The 18,006-nt window shown below is 36.5% G+C and overlaps 1 protein-coding gene and 1 long non-coding RNA gene across 2 annotated transcripts in view; one reads left to right on the forward strand and one right to left on the reverse strand.

The window, feature by feature from the left end:
• LOC139120071 (uncharacterized) overlaps positions 1–17,550 on the forward strand; it is a 106,807-nt gene extending 89,257 nt beyond the window's left edge. The window contains exons 11-21 of the mRNA XM_070684149.1: positions 376–478; positions 1,725–1,903; positions 2,615–2,801; positions 3,356–3,409; positions 4,150–4,241; positions 5,860–6,008; positions 7,333–7,541; positions 11,435–11,597; positions 12,415–12,769; positions 13,372–13,452; positions 13,749–17,550. Of these exons, the coding sequence (XP_070540250.1) occupies positions 376–478; positions 1,725–1,903; positions 2,615–2,801; positions 3,356–3,409; positions 4,150–4,241; positions 5,860–6,008; positions 7,333–7,541; positions 11,435–11,597; positions 12,415–12,769; positions 13,372–13,452; positions 13,749–13,869 (1,693 nt within the window). The 3' untranslated portion in view covers positions 13,870–17,550. The remainder of the gene's footprint in view (positions 1–375; positions 479–1,724; positions 1,904–2,614; positions 2,802–3,355; positions 3,410–4,149; positions 4,242–5,859; positions 6,009–7,332; positions 7,542–11,434; positions 11,598–12,414; positions 12,770–13,371; positions 13,453–13,748) is intronic.
• Positions 8,778–9,485, reverse strand: LOC139120073 (uncharacterized). Its single transcript, XR_011549034.1, has 2 exons — positions 9,347–9,485; positions 8,778–8,974 (listed from the first exon to the last, which is right to left on the reverse strand). It is a non-coding gene; the product is annotated as an uncharacterized lncRNA (long non-coding RNA).
• Positions 17,551–18,006: the final 456 nt, after the last annotated feature.

Raw genomic sequence — 18,006 nt, forward strand, 5'->3', positions numbered from 1 at the left:
TATGTTCATACCCATCATTAGTAACAATTTGGTTTTGGGCAAGACCATGATGTTGAAAGGGTTAAATATTTAAGTTCAAGACACACTGGTCACCATGGCAATTACCAGTGCAACAGGGTTGTTTTCAGATTGTAGTTCATTTGGATAAAAATGTAATTTTAGAGAAATGGAGAAATTTAGATGTTTTCCAGTTTCCATTGGTAACAAATGTCAGAACAGGCACCAGGTCTTGAGTGCAAAACTATATGTGATTATCACTGTTTTTAGAAAGATTTCACTATTATAGGGGAAAATTAACATAAATTTTGGCCATATTTACAATCTTAGTATTCCTTGCTAAGATGGTTGTTTTACCTTCCTGTTTCTTTGTTTCAGGCATACTTACCTTCCTGGACATCTACATCACCTTAAAAATTTTGACAGTCGAGATGAATTTGGATTCTGCAGACATACAGAAGACATTGATTTCTGTGGACAGGTGGGAGAGAGAGAGAGAGAGAGAGAGAGAGAGAGAGAGAGAGAGAGAGGGAGAGTTTTCATTTGTGTTGTCATGTGTTTTGGCTTTTTGAGCTAAGATGATGTTAGAATCATAATCGTATAGGTTAAATGTGGTTTATTAACAAATTCTTGCAAGAAATTCATCTAAGCTTCTCAAAGTGCAGTTAAGATGCAAATGACAACTTTAAATATTTAGAAATGCATTCTTTGCAGATTAACACCGGGGATATCCTTCAAAATTTGAAATCCAGAAAAGACACTTTTATGTTTCATTTGACTTGAATCTTTGCTCCATTACTGCATCAGTGATACTTCACAGCATCTTGAATAGCTTCCTCATTGCTTTACTTGTCAATCCACAGAGTCACTGTATACCCACAGTGCAGTGCTGACTCAAACTGTGCTCTATGCCAGTTACTGCAGTGATTTTGATAATGAAGCTCTCCCTTGGCATAACTCAGAACAGTTTTCATAACTATTCCTACCCATGTTTTTCTTGTGATGACCTCTGAAACATGGAGATCAGCTCCTGGGGGCTATAACACACCGCGGAGTGCCATAATTCTTGTACAATTCAAGGCATTACATTTCTTTCTCAGTTTCAAATTTATTGACGAGCAGCCAGAGATTTCTGTTAAGCTTCAGGACAATTTGTACATATTTATTGCCAACTTGTGCCATATTTGCCTCTAGAGGGCGCTCTTCACAACTGAGACAGTCTCATTAAGAGTAGTAATGGTTGTCAAAATTGAAAGCAGTATCTTAGTTAACATTAAATTCTATGGGTTTTGTTTCATAGTCTCCCAAAACATTGGCATTTACACTTGAAATTTGCTGACATTAATTCAAAGTGGTATGTCAAACAGGTTTCTGAAACTAACGTTGTGCTGTGAATTGTTATGTTGTCTATAACCGTCAATTTTTCGGCATAGTTTGTTTGATAGGACAACGTCAAAAACAAAGGCTGTGTACGCAAAGTTAGAGAAACATCATATCTTTTTAACTTGATGCACATTTTCTGCTTCAGATTTTTAGCTCCCATGTTGCCATATGTATATATAGGGCAATATGTATGATTTATTTGTATAGGCCAAAAAATTGTCTGCAAAGTATCTATGTATGTATCTATGTATGTATGTATGTGTGCATGCATGCATTAAATACATTTTGCATTTACTGGATAATCCTGTTATGTTCCTTACTGAAACCAATTTTCTTCATTTCAGGGGCCTGGCATTTTTGATATGTCAGATGTTTCAAAGTTGCAGTTGCAGTCGTCCAACACCATGTTTGCCAGGAAATTTGACTATGAAAACACGAACAAAGTCAGGCTTTCGGTCCTCCAGTGGGTCAAGTACGGCTTCTACGACAACATGGAAGCCAAACTTGGCCAAGAAAATCTCAGGTATGCCAATACCAGCCACCAACACTCTCATGACACACTTGAACTCGGGGGGGGGGGGGGGGGGGGGGGGCAATCTTCATTATAAAGACAGTGAAGTTTTTTAGGGCCTCTCAGAGCTTTTTGAAGCAGCTTGACCCCCCCCCCCCTCCCCAAGGATTATGTTGATTTGTAAACTTTTACAGTATGAGCTCAGCCTGCTTTCTTTTCCCTTTCATTAAAATATATATACAACCAATGGTATTGTCTCTTTGATATGACTTTCAGGTCAGCCAATTGAAATATTTGTTTCATCTTGTTATTCGTAATGATATTTTTGGACTTGTGTAGTAGGAACAAGGTTTGAAGGGTGATGTGTGGAGAGTTCTTTTGTTTTTATCACAATTCTTCAGTAATGCTGATAACCTAGCACAGAAGTGTTCAGATTTTTACAGAACCTTTTATCTGATTTGATCTGTATAACAATGGGGTATTCTGATTAATATGATGTGATAAATATGAGAGGGCAGACACAGAAGAGTTTGTGAGGTTTTGTCATGAAGTTCCCTATAACACTGTCCTAAGGGTAGCTTGATCATGTAAATGATATAATAATAAAGGGTCATATTTCCAAGTGGTATCAATGTAATATTAAGTTTGTAAAATTAGTATTAAATTAATGTTTTTTTTTCTGCATGAGTTGCTTGAATTGTATTGCATCCTTTGATATGACAGAGCCATAGTACAGCATGCGATCACTTACAAGTACGGACTTAAGTGGAAGGAAAAGATCAAGTTTGGAGGGCTGGTGAAGTGGCAAGTATTGCCACAAATTTACCACAGTAACCCTTGCTGTAGGTTGCTGTATGGAGCCAGAAATGTCATCGTCCATGAAACACGATACTGGGTTGATTTTAAAGTGGTAAGAGTATGTTTTTATCATAAGAGAGAGAGAGAGAGAGAGAGAGAGAGAGAGACAGACAGACAGACAGACAGACAGACAGAGAGACAGAGACAGAGACAGACAGGCAGACTTAGCGATCATGCGTTACAGAGTTTCTCACTGTTATGTACTGGTAGTTTAATTATTATTGATTCATGTTTTTTGAAACAGCTTTTGAAACATTTTTGATAAGCACAAACCCGGAGGACAATCACATAGAAAGAGAGAGAGAGAGAGAGAGAGAGAGAGAGAGAGAGAGAGAGAGAGAGAGAGCTTATCTGAAATATTAACCTCAGCTTATTATCATCTTGCACATGAGCCATAATTAGATTATGAGAGAGTGAGAATGAGAGAGTAAACTTCTGAAATAAAGATATTGACCACAGTTTATTGTCATCTCAGACTCAAGTCATCAACAGATCATGATTTCACATTCAGTAATACATGATGATCATCATCATTAACAATGAAGTGCGCCTCATACAGAGATGACAGGGAACAATACCAGTAATCATGTTTGCATTTTTTTCCAGACTGAATTATACGGTAACAATGTGAACCAGACAAAGATCCTCAGAGCTGCTGTGGTAAGTCCTTTTTTTCCCATCAGACAATGTTCTGTCCTTCGATACAAAAGCCTGAAATAATATCAATGATCTTTTGTCTGATAAAGTATACATTCAATAAATCTTGCACAGTACAAGTTGTGATCTGAATTTTCATTATTGCGTATTTTGCATGAACAAATCAACAGTTTTCAACAAGGTGAATTGATATTTCATTAATTTTTTGTTGCCATTTGGCATTGAACTAGTGTGACTGCGCCTGTGTGAGTTTGTTGTTTACAAACAATGTATTTCGTGCATGATATCTAGATGCACCTCATCATCATAGTTGCAACATTCAAATTATACGAGGTAGATTATTACAGACATGTTTTAACTTTCGTCAATCACCATCGTACCTTGGATACAGTGTTTGCATTGGTCATATGGGTCCATAGGACCTTAAAGTGCAGTTCCGATGACTGTATCCCATTAAACCCACATAGGACACGTTAATAAATAAAATACTACATACAATAATGACAGCATGATTTGTCTCTTCTCTTGATGAATTCTTTCTGAACATTAGTCTCTCATTATTCATTTACAGCCTTTCATGTTCATGTCCAAATTTGTAGCCATTTTGTGAAATTTGATACAGACCATCATCTGTCTTGATGTAGCCTAATTCTTTTCAAACTCTGAGTTTGTCATCTCATACACTCAGCAGCTCAAACTATAGACTTTGTGCTTGAATGCCGTACACCTTTGGTTTGTTTCAGAGTCCTCGCAGTCACTCTGAGTGTTTCAGTGATGGCCACATGAGGGCGCTCCAGATCTCCTCTCTTAACAAAGCTGTTGGTAAAGTAGTAGGGTAAGTCTTCTGATATACACAACATATTGATAAATCACAAAAAAGGCTGATGGCCAATATACAATAGGATTTTACATATCAGGCTAAAACCAAAGTTAATACCGTCAGTACTGTTGCAAGGTTGTCGTACATATTTAGTTCCAGAGACCAGCTCTGGAACTGTTAGTTTTTGCTCACTTTCCTTCTTTCTTTCTTTCTTTCTTTCTTTCTTTCTTTCTTTCTCTATTTCCGGTATTACTACCACAGAACATGCTATACACAAATTTTACCTTAATTACCCAGAATGCATTGCGACACGCTTATGACGTCATCGCTCAGCTCGGACGGGTTTTACGGGCATTTCTTGTTTGTTTATTTATTTATTTTTTATTTGGCATTGCTCAACTATCATATTACGTTCAGTTATTAATAATTCTAGCTTTCTTTCGCTTTGTTTTTTGTTGCTTTTTGATTTTATTTTTCTCTAAATACTCGCCGTACGTGGCGCTATACTGTTTCGCCCGAATGCTCATGAGACAACATGGAGGCGTATCGATCGCCTCGCTCGCACAGACAGAGAAAAGTAGGGTTTTTGAAAGTTTACAAGCACGGCTGGGCATATCGTGTACCTAGGTGAGGTGGATGTGCTCGAAAACGATGATCAATGCACAATTTGGACTCAAAATCGGCTGTTTTGGCGGAGAGAAACTGCCCGCCGTATTTCTGAGGAGCCACCAGTGGTTTTCCCTATATCAGTCTGCGGGGCTGTGGTGGGAGGGCCGGTAACACACAGCCCTGCCATGCAGAGCTAGCCATTCATAGTGAACGTACTGTCTGTCTCGCACCGGCATGCGTTGGCTGCACGTAAAAGCAACTCAACTTTCCAAGATCAAACGGTCAGTATCTTGTCCAAACAGCGACATAGCAATGAAAATTGTTTTAGTCTGTGCTTTTAATCAAATGAAAATGCATGTGGCTCAATTTCAACGGCCGAGGTCCGATGTCTTCTCTCGTCTGATCATCGTCGTAAATCATACGCCTCTTTACGGCAACAACTCAGCGCTACCCGTCAAGCGATTGATTTTTGCGTAGGTCAGCGGAGCGAAAATTATTGCTCTGGCTCGCGAGAATGTCGTCTGATAAACATTTCTGTGCGTTGTCGCCCCCGTATGTATCTGTTGAGTTTTTACCGAACATGTAGGCATTTGTAATCTGTGTACTGTAATTCCCCGGACTGCCTTGCTTTTAGTTGTATTATGGTGTTTACTGCTATCAGCCCTGAATATTAAAATCCAAAGCACTCTTTCATTCTGCACCTATCTTTGTCACACATTCTCTCGTTTCTTCCGCTGCTCTGGTCTCTGGAACTTCGCTTTTGCTTGCAAATGCTTTCTAGTTTCTCTTGAATTTACTACATATATATACCAATAAAAATAAAATTTTATTCTATTGAGCCTGTTATATGTTCTCCATTGATTTCTTTTCAAGTTTGTTTTCATCTAACTGTAACTTAAAATTTTATTTACAACATGTCAGAGGGTCTACTACGCAGAGGCAGTTTCCAGGCTACAGTGAAAAAGTCCTACTACCTGTTTGTTTTTACACTAACCCGTTTCCTTTCATTCTTCTTCGTTTGCAGTACTCCGCCAGAGAAGGCTACCTTGTCCATGGTGCCATACGAGACAAGGGGTAGCAACACCATCTATCTGAATGCCCTGTTCAGAGTTCCAAAACACACCGACGAGGAATTGCCTAATGAGCAGTGTGATGACAGTTTGACCTTAAAAAGTGAGTCAGTGGGGCAGATTTGGTCATTTTGCATTAGTGTGATCTTTTAATTAGATACCCAGTGACTGTTCAAACGATTTGGGCCTGTATGAGCTTGACCTTTGATTCCTGAAAACAGGCCCAAGACATATCCATCAGAATCAATAGAATTGCACTACAATACGAAGAAATATCAAAGGATCAAAAGTTTGATTTCTTGAGGTGTCATATATTTTTGTTTTCAGTAGTGTCTTTCTTTTTACAGACAGTTATTATCTATGAGAACTTTCTTGTAATTTAAATCCAAGCCCCGATAAGAGGTGAGATTTCAATGAAGGATGATTGGTATGCAAGGAGTCCTGGTATAACCAGGTATTACCAACATATACCGCATACCATTGTAATGTTCTCATATTAACCTCGCCCCATTTTGCCTGTACCTGGCTCCATTTGTGTGACCTCAAACAACAAAGTTCAGCCAAATCATTGGTGGTTGAATGGTCAAGGTGTGACTCTACTCTCTTGTAAAGGAAGAATAACCATAACTTTTGTCAATATTTTCATTCTTTCTGCCCTAGAAAATTTGTAAATTTTGTTGCTTTTTCTTCAGTATGTTGACATTGAACTACATCAGACTTTGCAAACATAGTACTGTTTGCAATGTGATTGTTGACAAATGAATTCTGATCCATACTAAAATCCAGTCATCAAAAAATTACATTTGGCATTTCAATCATCAACGTGTTACACACTGGGCATTTTGACTGGAATTTGGAAGACTGTATTTTCAAAATAGAAACACAAATGGAAAACTTCAGCAAAAGATATAGACAATTGGAACCATAAAGGGACAAAGTCGGCCATTTTTCATAAATTTTGTTTGATACGAGATACTACTTATATTGTTTGACATGTTGAAAGATACTGAATGAATGGGTGACCATGCATATATTCGACCCCGGTTTTCGACACGATACATGAAACTATCGTGAAAATGAATTAATGGTCGTGACCATAAATTCATTTTTGGGATGGTTTAATTTAACTTGTCTAAAACTGGGGTCAAATATATGCATGGTCACCCATTCATTCAGTATCTTTCAACATGTCAAACAATATAAGTAGTATCTTTCATCAAACAAAATTTGTGAAAAAATGGCCGACTTTGTCCCTTTAAGCATTGGCAAGTCCATTCTGTAAGACTATAATCCTATTCACCTACAGTTTTTGAAAACTAGATTACAGCCATACTTTTTGCTCTCAAATACTGCGTCCCACATTCTAGCATTCACAGTTTTATATTTTGTGATTTCAAACTTCCTTGCATACGTTTCTTTTTATGCAGAAATGATGCACAATTCAGACAGTATGCACCCTCACAACTATGCCAGATTCACCATCGGTACAATGGTGGCAGGGGTGCAGGCCAAGACTGAAACACTGGAATTCAATGCTACACTGTTTGAACCCAGCGGCAGAGTCCGGTGCAGCAGAATCATGAAGTTCACCCACACAGTGATGTCTGTGGAACAAGAGAATGCAAGGAAAGGAAAGGTTAATACTTTTAATAAAAAAATCATGATGGTTCTATTCTCTTGAATTTCTCTTTTAAGTTTTAAGATGTCTGCTCATTGATCATGTTGAACCATTGATTATCATGGGTCTACTAACGCCCTACATTTCAATGTTTAAAATGTAAATGCTAGTGTATAATGACATCATTTCCGGTATTTTTTTTGTGTGTTTTACGTACAATCTTTCTTGAGACAGCTATTGACTAAGGATGCTCTTGTTACCAGAATCCAAAGTAAAAACAAAATTAGCCTAAAGATATTCCAAAGATGACACTTGCAACCTTGTGTCCATGTCTTTGAGACTAAGGACACATGTTGTGCACAGTAGGATTGATACCAAAGGGTTGTGATTGAAGAATTGCCATTATATAGACATCTCCAAAAAGCACATTACGAGCCCTTACCAAATTCTGGTACAATAAAAACATACCCGAGGTATACTTTTTCAGACCAAGTAGGTACATGTTTGGTATACCAGAGGTATACCTTTGGTTTAAAAAAGAGCCTACCTCGGGTAGTCCAGATTTGGACACTTTTGCCAAAAATAGGTATACCTTAGATATACCTATTTTTGGCAAAAGTGTCCAAATCTGGACTACCTGAGGTAGGCTCTTTTTTAAACCACAGGTATACCTCAGGTTTACCAAATGGGTACGATGTAGGTATACCTGCAATTGTCCAGATTTGGACATGCGCGTCCCAAAATAGGTATACCAGAAATATACCTTACCAAAACAAATAGGCATAATTTAGGTATTATACCTGCAATGTACCTATTTTGTTTACATAGTTGTTCAGATGATCTGAACTATGTAAACAAAATAGGTAAATTTCAGGTATTTACCTAAATTATACCCATTTGTTTTTGTAAGGTTTACTTCTGGTATTACCTACTTTGGTATGCAAGTGTCCTGAGATGGATCGGATCTTACTCTTTATCAGAAAAACCAGAGATGCTGAAAACCAAAGAAACAAGATACTCAGGTGACAGCAAAAATTATGCATTGTACCATAAGTTTCAACATTTTTTCTCTTCTCTTACAATAATAAATTCAGTTCAGATGAGAATCAGAATGAGAAGCTGACAAATTTAACAGATTGTTGACAGCACATTATTGATATGTTTATCCGACTAAGCTTTGAAATACCAGCATTACAAGAAACCATGCTATTAGCAAATAAAGGTATTATTAAAAAGACAACAGAGAAAAAAAGGTTAAATTCAATTTGTGGTATGATTTATTTTATATATGCCAATTGCTCATTTCATGCAACCTAAAAAAATAAGTGTCTTCAAAAGACATTCATTTGACATATGAAGTTTCATGTAACACTTATATTACTGTCAAAGGCTGTGATTTGGCTTTCTTGCTCTCTGTATTTCTTGTCCGTTTACAGTACCAGCGCTGCATTCTGAAAAATACAAATCATTGACCAAAACCTGTGAACATTGTAATTTGATGAAAGAAATCTGTAATTATTTGAAAATGAGACAAAAGCAAGTTGGAAAATTGAAGCGAAGAAACCAAATGCATAAATAATTATGATCATTTATAAATAATGATTAAAATGGACAGCCAACAACTCGCAGTATGCTGTTAACAAGGAGCTAGAAACGGAGGAGCACCATGTTTACATACACGATGGCGACAATGTACAGCTGTTGTGAAACAAATGAATTCTGTATGAATCCGTACTCAACAAAACGCATCTGTTGTTTAACATAGCAATACAAGGGTTACAGAACATAATAGCGATGTGTAAATAGACAGCACATTGACTTACATTCTGATCGGCTGGCAGGATAAACGCTGGACGGTTCCCATTTGCAGCGAGGTCTCTGTCTCCGTATGAGAAAATATAGTCGGAATTTTTACTGCTTTTCTCGTCCACAAATTTTGAACTTTGTCTGTCCCTGATACTGTACACACATTTTTGCGACACTATGATATCATTTGGGTGGTAATTCCATACAAACATCACAAAATTGTCCATCAGATAACTCCCTGATCACAAATACACAGCCGACAACACTAAAATCTAAATTCGCGCCGATTGAACCTCTTGACATTCACGGAAGTTCTATCTATAAATCATTACGCGATCAATAAAATAGTTCCATTTTTAAACGCATAGACTTGACTCTACATCTGCACAAATCTGTTATGTTTCATATTAAATATAGCAATCAATTTATTTCATGAATAAAAATGGTTGATTTGAACTATAGAAAGACTGCGAAGAGAGTAAAATTCTTTCAGCACGAAGAATCAATATCAATGCGCGAACTGAACTTGATGAACCCGTGACCTGAGAGTAAACATGATGGCTGCTCACAGCTGGGCCGGCAAAACAAAACGCGTTGGACATTGGCAAAGTAGCATACTGGATTTTCGCTTAGCAGCTCGGGATGTAGTATCCTAAACCTCAAATGTGTGATCGGCAATAGCTCTGATGCTGAAAACATAGATAAAAGCCTTCACCTTAATCGATATCATCAGATGGCTAGATTTTGTTAAGGACATCGCTGCAGGGAGACAGCAGACTACATGAAGGGCATCCTAAAACGACTGTACGGATCTTTTGCTCAGAGTTGTATTAAGACCGCGGTCACATGCTGTGCTTGAAGGTAACGGGTCCTTGCTTTAGACATTGAATGCATCGACATTAACTTGTCTGTTTTTTAAAATGAAAACTTCTCGTCTGTCGACATTTGTAAGGTAAAAATTTGCGGTATTGATTAAAACTCTACGACCTGTCCTTGCTGCTCATTTACAAAGAGGTGTACGTACAGATAAACGTAATTTAACAACTTTTCGTTTGAAACTGCATTATAATTTTGGTGTGAAAATATTATGAGAAACTACAGGGCTAGACTTGCAAGACAGACAAGTCCCTGTTTTAATAAATTGTTTTCCGAAAAATTCTGCTGTTGATCAAACCATGATTTACCCAATCAAATTTAGTTAATGTCACTACACATGCAATACCCATCCTAAAATAGCAATGTTGCTGAGTTGTATCGATTTTTAGGAGCAGATTTGTGTTTACAATTTAATTAATTATAGGTTCATTGGGTTTTTAAAAATAAATGAATATAAATGAAAGATAAATTTTGCATTGCTTGAATATCGACTGGTCACACACTGTACTGCCTGGTAATGAAATACAGTTACTTCATATTTGCAGCAATAATCAAGGAATCAGTCAAACAGGCAGAAACATTTCAAGTATATATCACAAGAGTTATCATCGACATGCACTGTACAAGCAGACTGGCATGGCAAAAAAAATACTAAGTCATGGATTGGTATATTTCTGGTATACCAGTCTTCCACTTGACCATACATAGTAGAAGAGGTACATAATAGGTACTACCTGTTTCCTACCTAAAATAAACTGGTACATGTTAGGTATACCTGACTTATACCTGATTACTGAGGTACAGCTTTGGTACACTGTATCAAAAATCGACCTTGAAAATAGGTACTCATCTGGTATACCAGGAGTATACCAGAAGTGATTTGGTATACCTCTGGTATACCAAAGAGATACCTAAGCTATACCTTTTGTGGCGAGAATTTGGTAAGGGGAGTGTGCAACCATTGTAGGGCCACGTTTCTCTCCATCTGATTTTGATTTGTTTTGTTTTACAATTGTTTCATTCAAAAATATTTTTTTTATGCCGTACATGGTTGCAAGTCACTTCTTCAAACTTGACACAGAATATGATTGTACATGTGCGGTCATGTTGATAATGTTTGCAGGCAATATTACCTACATTCATGCAGAGGGAGACAGGTTCAATTTGCATCACACACATTTTGTTCTTCAGTTAATCTTTATTCAAATATTTACCTTTGACCCCTCAAGCCCATGCCAGAGATGACCACATACAGCAATTCCTTTGCCAACTGTGGTAGCCTAGGAGAAGGACTCTGGATGGCTAAACTGGTGGAGGTCAACAAACCCAACGCTTTCCCTTATATGGCAAGTGTGTATATTGCAAATGGTGCCACAATCCAAGAGGTCAAAGGTGAGAATATTTCTATCATGCAAATGTTTCTCACCCTTTTTTGCTCATGCAACATCAAATTAGAATTGGATATCAAATTCCAGCATAAGAGTTATGCGAGAGACTGTTAAAGAAAGCAAGTTAGCCTATAAAATAATTATTTAAGGTAACATGCTTCATATATAAAATTTAAACTTTAGTCAAAATTTTTCTTCAAAGAAACTTTAAACTGTTCCTTTTCATAATGAAGGATGAAAATTAGGAGTCACCATGTAGAGTGGACTAGAAAAAGAAGTGACTGAAAAGTTTAATGTTTATAATTCAAAATGGAAACCTGTCCCTGTTTTACTTCTGTTGGTACGATAAAAACGTTACTTACTCCATAGATTTCAAAATGAGTACACACAACAGCAAACTAGTAAAATATTGTAAAAATTTTGAGATCCAAATATCTGCCCCCAAGATACATTCTACCGTAAAGTGGTTGTGAAAACATTAAGAGCTTGCTGTGTCTAAAAGCTGAATGTTATCAATTATATGATGTGGTCCATGTACAACTGGGTTTGTACCAAAATGTTGTACTGAAAGGGGTATAATGATATGTTCAAGTGTAGCAGTGTTGGCTTCTAGGGAAAGGAATAAAAACAGACCACATGCAGATGCCTGGCCATCTTTCCGCCAGCATAGCCTCTGTGATTTCCACCTTAAGCTGTTCTCCCCAATTGCCTGTGAACTAGTCCAAAATCACCATTGACTATAATGGGTTCTGGCTAAACCATGGCGGTTAAAGGGTTCAACTGTATCATAAAGGACGTCTGCTTTTTTCCTCCAATTTTAGACATACCACAATGGCTGTGGCAGATGGAAGGCATCACTGAACTGCCGGAGAATGGTCAATTCTACGACTTCCCAGAGATGCCCATGAATCCGTTTGAGGCCACGGACAATGAGGAGGCCTACCTCGATCAGCTACATCCGCAGGAGGATGAAAACGAAGGCGGAATACACCTCATCAAGAGGAATGCTGACCCGGCACGAGGGGTGGCTCCTCAGGATGGAGCTGAGGCCCCTCACGATCAAGAGATGTGGGTCAGACGAGCAATGGGTCATGGTGACGCCCACGAGGGTGTAAATTTACCAGATGTGATCAGTATACACAAGGATGGTACACTTGTCGATAGAGAACAAAAAATGTAAGTTATTTTTACAAACTCTTCGTGATGTTTACCATGCTTGATGGGATTTATTCATCCAGCTTTTTTGGCGACAATGTCATTACAAACTGCCATTAATGAAATATCACTAAATTTTGGGGATGGTCGTCAAAAATAGAACATATCTTCACATCAAAATTGTTAAAAAAAAATTCTTGAATCCATGCTGCTTTTAGAAAAAAATTCACATTGAGATCAACCAGAGGACGTAAAATTGGACTTTGAAGTGGGGGAAGCCAATCATGCCATCAAAATATCAAAAAAAATTCCAGTATTGGACAGCTAAAAAATGCCATTCTGACAACTGCTCCCGAGATATAATGGCTTATTCTTTTAAGAATTAGTGATATGTGCACAATGTGAAGTGTCTCACATTTCTTTTTGAGTTTCTCAGAAGTGCATCTGGTGTAGTGAGATCATACTGACATAAATGTATAAGAGAACATATTCTAAGACTTACCTTATCTACATATTGAAAAATTTACAAAATCAAACTTGGAACTTTAATCTCTTCATGTATCTTAAAAGACCGTGTGATTCAAACACATGTTTTGACAAAAAGTTTACTTTTTTCATTTCAGATCAAATAGTAGTAATTCCTTTTTGGAAAAATTTCTGAAAATATTATTAATATCAACTATCCTAGTGATAATCATCAAAACGTAAGTAAACTTATTTTCTGTATTTTCAGTGTTTTTGCCTCACCATTTGTTTAGAATTTACGTGATATGAAAGAATTTCACATGATTCTTATCTATTCATATGCTAATAACAACAAATAATTTACATAACATGAATATGCAAATTAGACATTGTGTTATGCAAATAAGTCATCCCTTCTCTTCTGTAGCTTTGGCGAACACTCAGTCTGATGGCAATCTGTATGGCAAACAACATCTTGGTTGTTATACTTAGAAATAAAACAATGAAATGTCACTTCTTTCTTTCTAATTGTCAGATTCTTAAACCCGATGAAACTTATGAAGAGGAGCGGCTCAGGAACGTCCAAATTTTTTGTATTCGTGGTCGTAGTCACACTGGTACAACTACTCCTCTACACCATGCTCTTCTCGCTTTAGAAGTAACCATGGCAATTAAAAAAATAAGTGGAAAAAACGCTTGAATAAAAAAAATTGTCATTACTGAATGAGATTGTGTACATTTTTATGAAAAAAATCAAAAATACAGAAGAGGCTTTATTTTTTATTCACCGAGCGTATGTGTTCACGTGAATGAGCATGACAGGAAAGATGTGTGTCTCAATGCATTTTGTAATAAAGTTTTGTCTATATTTTTTTGCATTCGTGTTTTTTTCACCATTTTATGTACAGACTGCCATTTTGGAAAGGCAGCTTGAATTTATTTCCTGTTTTGGACTTTTGTTGAATACAGCATTTTGATAAATGTATATACTTGCAATGGCATTTGATAAGAGAATTTATTTCATAGGGGTAAGTACACACCGTGTAGGTGTGTGAAGTTATCTCTTGTGTGCTGTCTTTATAGAAAGAAGGAAAAATTTCGTAAGTTTTCATTCCAACTGGGGAAACTGTGTGCTTTCAACGAATTTTGTTTTTCTGATATGAGACATAGATATCACGGTCAACTCCTGCGATTGGGATGTAGTGTTATAAAAGGGTAGTAGTTGAAACTTTTGTAATTTGATTTAAAAATTAATGTTCTGTTAATAAGCACCCCAAGTATTTGCCAAATTCAAGTGGCATTGTCTTTATGTAACATTTTATATACATCTTATTGTGACGCCGACAGCCAATATTTGACCCAAACATTGTTGGCAGATTTTGCAAAATTTTAATGCCAAAAGTGAATACGTTGATCTTGAAATTGTGAGCTGACTTCGTGTAATCATGAGAAAACAGGACAGTGGCATGAAACGACTTGTAGAATCAGGTGTTCGATGACCGTTTTCTGATTTTGAACGGATGCACTCGGAAGGTCATCACACTGATTTATACTATTCTAGGGAGTCCAAGAGAAGTGCGTGCCACCTCAATGTGTCCTGTCATATGTCGACTGCCGTTAGAATACATCTGTACTTTCTAGCTCAAAATATCAAAATATGAGATTTCCAGTGATGTTATGTAAGTGTTTGGTACTAATAATCTACTTAGCTATTGAAATGCAAGCTTCTAAACAAATACTAGTTTTCCATCAATTTTGGAATGTCTGTGCAGAAGTTGGTCAAATACATTATGGAAATAACATGTTTAGAAGATGTTATAAAAAGACAATCCCACTTAAATCTTATCAAAATGAAGCATATTGAAAAGTGAAGGAGTTAGGCTGTCTCTTCCATCTGTCCTCTTTAAGATCAATTACTTGACCTTCACGACATTAATAGTTTTTACTGAAAATTTGTGTCCTGGCAGTAGTTTTTGACCTTGACGGAAATCAAAGTAGGTCTGTTTGCTTTTGATGTCAATTTAGGACCACCCAGCTATAGCATTTTCGGGAAGTTTGCATCCCGACACAGACGAGATATCCATATTTACTCTTCTCTTGTTTCAACTTACCATTTCCCTCCAAAGTGAAGCATATTTGTTGAAGTTGGTTGCATCAAAGATTGAAGAAGCAACCCACTTTTGTTGTTGTTGTACAAGCTGTTATAAAGATATATGTGCTTTATGCAAACCATCAAGGAAGGCAAACAAAATGCAATATATGTTCTAAACCACCTGTTATCTCATTTGTTGTATAAAAATAATGGATTTTTGAGTCATTTAATTTTGACCTACTGAATATGCAGTGTACATGTGTTAATTCTATTTTGAAGCTCAGTATTAATGCAAAGACATATTGCAAGCTAATTTTTAATCCTTTAAAGGGCATTATGGTATTTTATCTATCTTTTTTTTTATTAGAAGCAGATGAGTTAAAAACTTTGGTGCAAGCATCTGTTCATTTTTCCTTTTTACTTGAGTTTTAAACAAATATCACAATAGACAAGATGTAAATTATTAGCATCACAAGCTGGATTTTTGAAAAGTCTTAAAAGTCAGAGGTGACAACAAAGGTCAAAGGTGACAAAATTTTAGCTGTGATGTGGGTTTAATTTGATGTGGGTCCACATTTTGATGGGAAGAATTCACAGTTTTCCCCATGTAAATCACAGTTTCTCTGACATTCTGTATCACAGCCTCACAGAGTACATTCAATTTTGGTGTTAACAACCATTTTTATAGCAAAAAATACCTCATCCGTAAACATGTGAAATTCAACGAATGAGGTTGAAAGATTATGGATGCATTTTTCAGTTTTCTTTTCTTTCAGTGAGTAAGTTCATGTGAAGGAGACAGATATTCCGTGCACGTTATGTTGCTGTAATTTTCTGTTGATTTCTGAGATTTCAAAGTTAGTGTATACCAATGAATGGTTAGGCTTTTGATCAAAGGTAGCGCTCTCTACTTAACCCTTTCATGACCATGGGTTTTCCCAAACCGATTGTTATGAAAGGTGATTTTGGACCTGTTTACAGGGAATTTGGGGGTGATCAGGTTAATCCGCTGTTCACAAAGCAGACTTGATTGGTGTCTGTTTTATGACCTTGACACTTCCAAAAATATCACAAAAATCCAAGTTCAAAACAACAACCAGCAGAAACTGAGTACTGTTGTACTTCCAAAACATTCACTCAAAACTGTGGTATTTAGATTTTAAAGCGAATGGACTTGTGAAAGACAGTTTGAACATCAAAGACCCACAAAAATTTTGCCAACTTTTTAGTAAAAGCAACCTGTAGGAAATGAATCCACGTCACACCCTTCTGGATGCCAGAAATTGTTGGTTAGCCAAAGTAACCATTTTTTGTCTACGATAACAATATTATGTCGCATGGGGCCAGAAATTTTCATTATATATAAACACAAGATGAACTCATTCCAATTTTCATGTTTGTTCTGTGGTATTGCACAATGCTGTAACGGGCCTTGTTTTATCAAGTGTGATTTTTGAGCAAATTTGATACTTGCTATCAATCACAGTCAACATCGTAAAACTGAAACCAGTTTTGTGTTTGTGATCTCCACAGTGCTTGGATGTAAACGTTTGTTCTTTTGCAGGGAGGTAAATCCGCATAGGGCAAAAATTAAATACCCAATATACATTCAATAAAAGAAAGACCTCGACAATATAAATGTCTCACCTGCTGTTGCGGTCATTGTTTTACAAGTAGCAACATTGTAAAGCATTATTTTTATCCACAAGAAATCATGTGATCCATTCTAGACTTTAGTAAGCAGATACCTATATCTAGGAAAAGCACTGGGAATGATATGGTTCTATTTTATATTGCTTTGAATTCAGAAGTTCAATAATTTGTTGAGGAAATCAAACACTTTAACAAAAGGCAAGCAAATGGCTCTCGGCTTGAAACCCATCCATCATACATTTAGATCAACCCTGATTGTTTTGTGTGGGGCGTTTATGTTTGGGCATGGGGCAATAGACTTGACATCAAACGCTCTGATATTGTGATACCAAAAAAATTGTCAAGCCGGAATATATAAAATTGTTAATTCTCAGGAGTACAGTTTGTCCAAAGTCTGATGGTTTATAAATTCAGGAATTAAACATTGATGATGTCAGGCCAAAAACAAACAAAAGTATATATGTTTCTTTTCATAACATACATGGCATTGTACTCCTTCTTTCTTCCATTCACACCAATCAAATGCAACAACAGAAGAGACAAATTAACTGTTGCAGTATCCTCACACCAAAGTGACAAAAGAAATGAAAAATAGGAGAAAAATAGTGTAATACAAGCAGGAAACAGTATCATTGCATTTGTTTTGCCATGTCTCAAGGACCAGAAACAAATATATATATATATATATATATATAATATATATATATATATATATATATATATATATATATATATATATATATAATGGCCTTATAAACCTCTTACAAGTTTGCAAGCAGTTATATTTTATTTTCAGAGCTTTGATGTCAGTAATGTATTATTTTCAACATCCATACAAAGTGTTTGATTTGAGTTTAGTAGATGGGAGCAAGTTGGAGAGTATACTTCAATACAGCTGAAATACAGCACTGTACTTGGAATGCTTTCAACATTCATGTAGTCCTGTATTTCAGAACTGTAGACTCTTATTTATATTCCACTACAGAAAGACACTGGCAGTTTTAGTATTGTTGCTGTCATCTGTAAAAACATTTAAGGGCGTCACAAT

Source organism: Ptychodera flava, chromosome 20, assembly GCF_041260155.1.
Source record: "Ptychodera flava strain L36383 chromosome 20, AS_Pfla_20210202, whole genome shotgun sequence".
NCBI classification, from domain to species: Eukaryota; Metazoa; Hemichordata; class Enteropneusta; family Ptychoderidae; genus Ptychodera; species Ptychodera flava.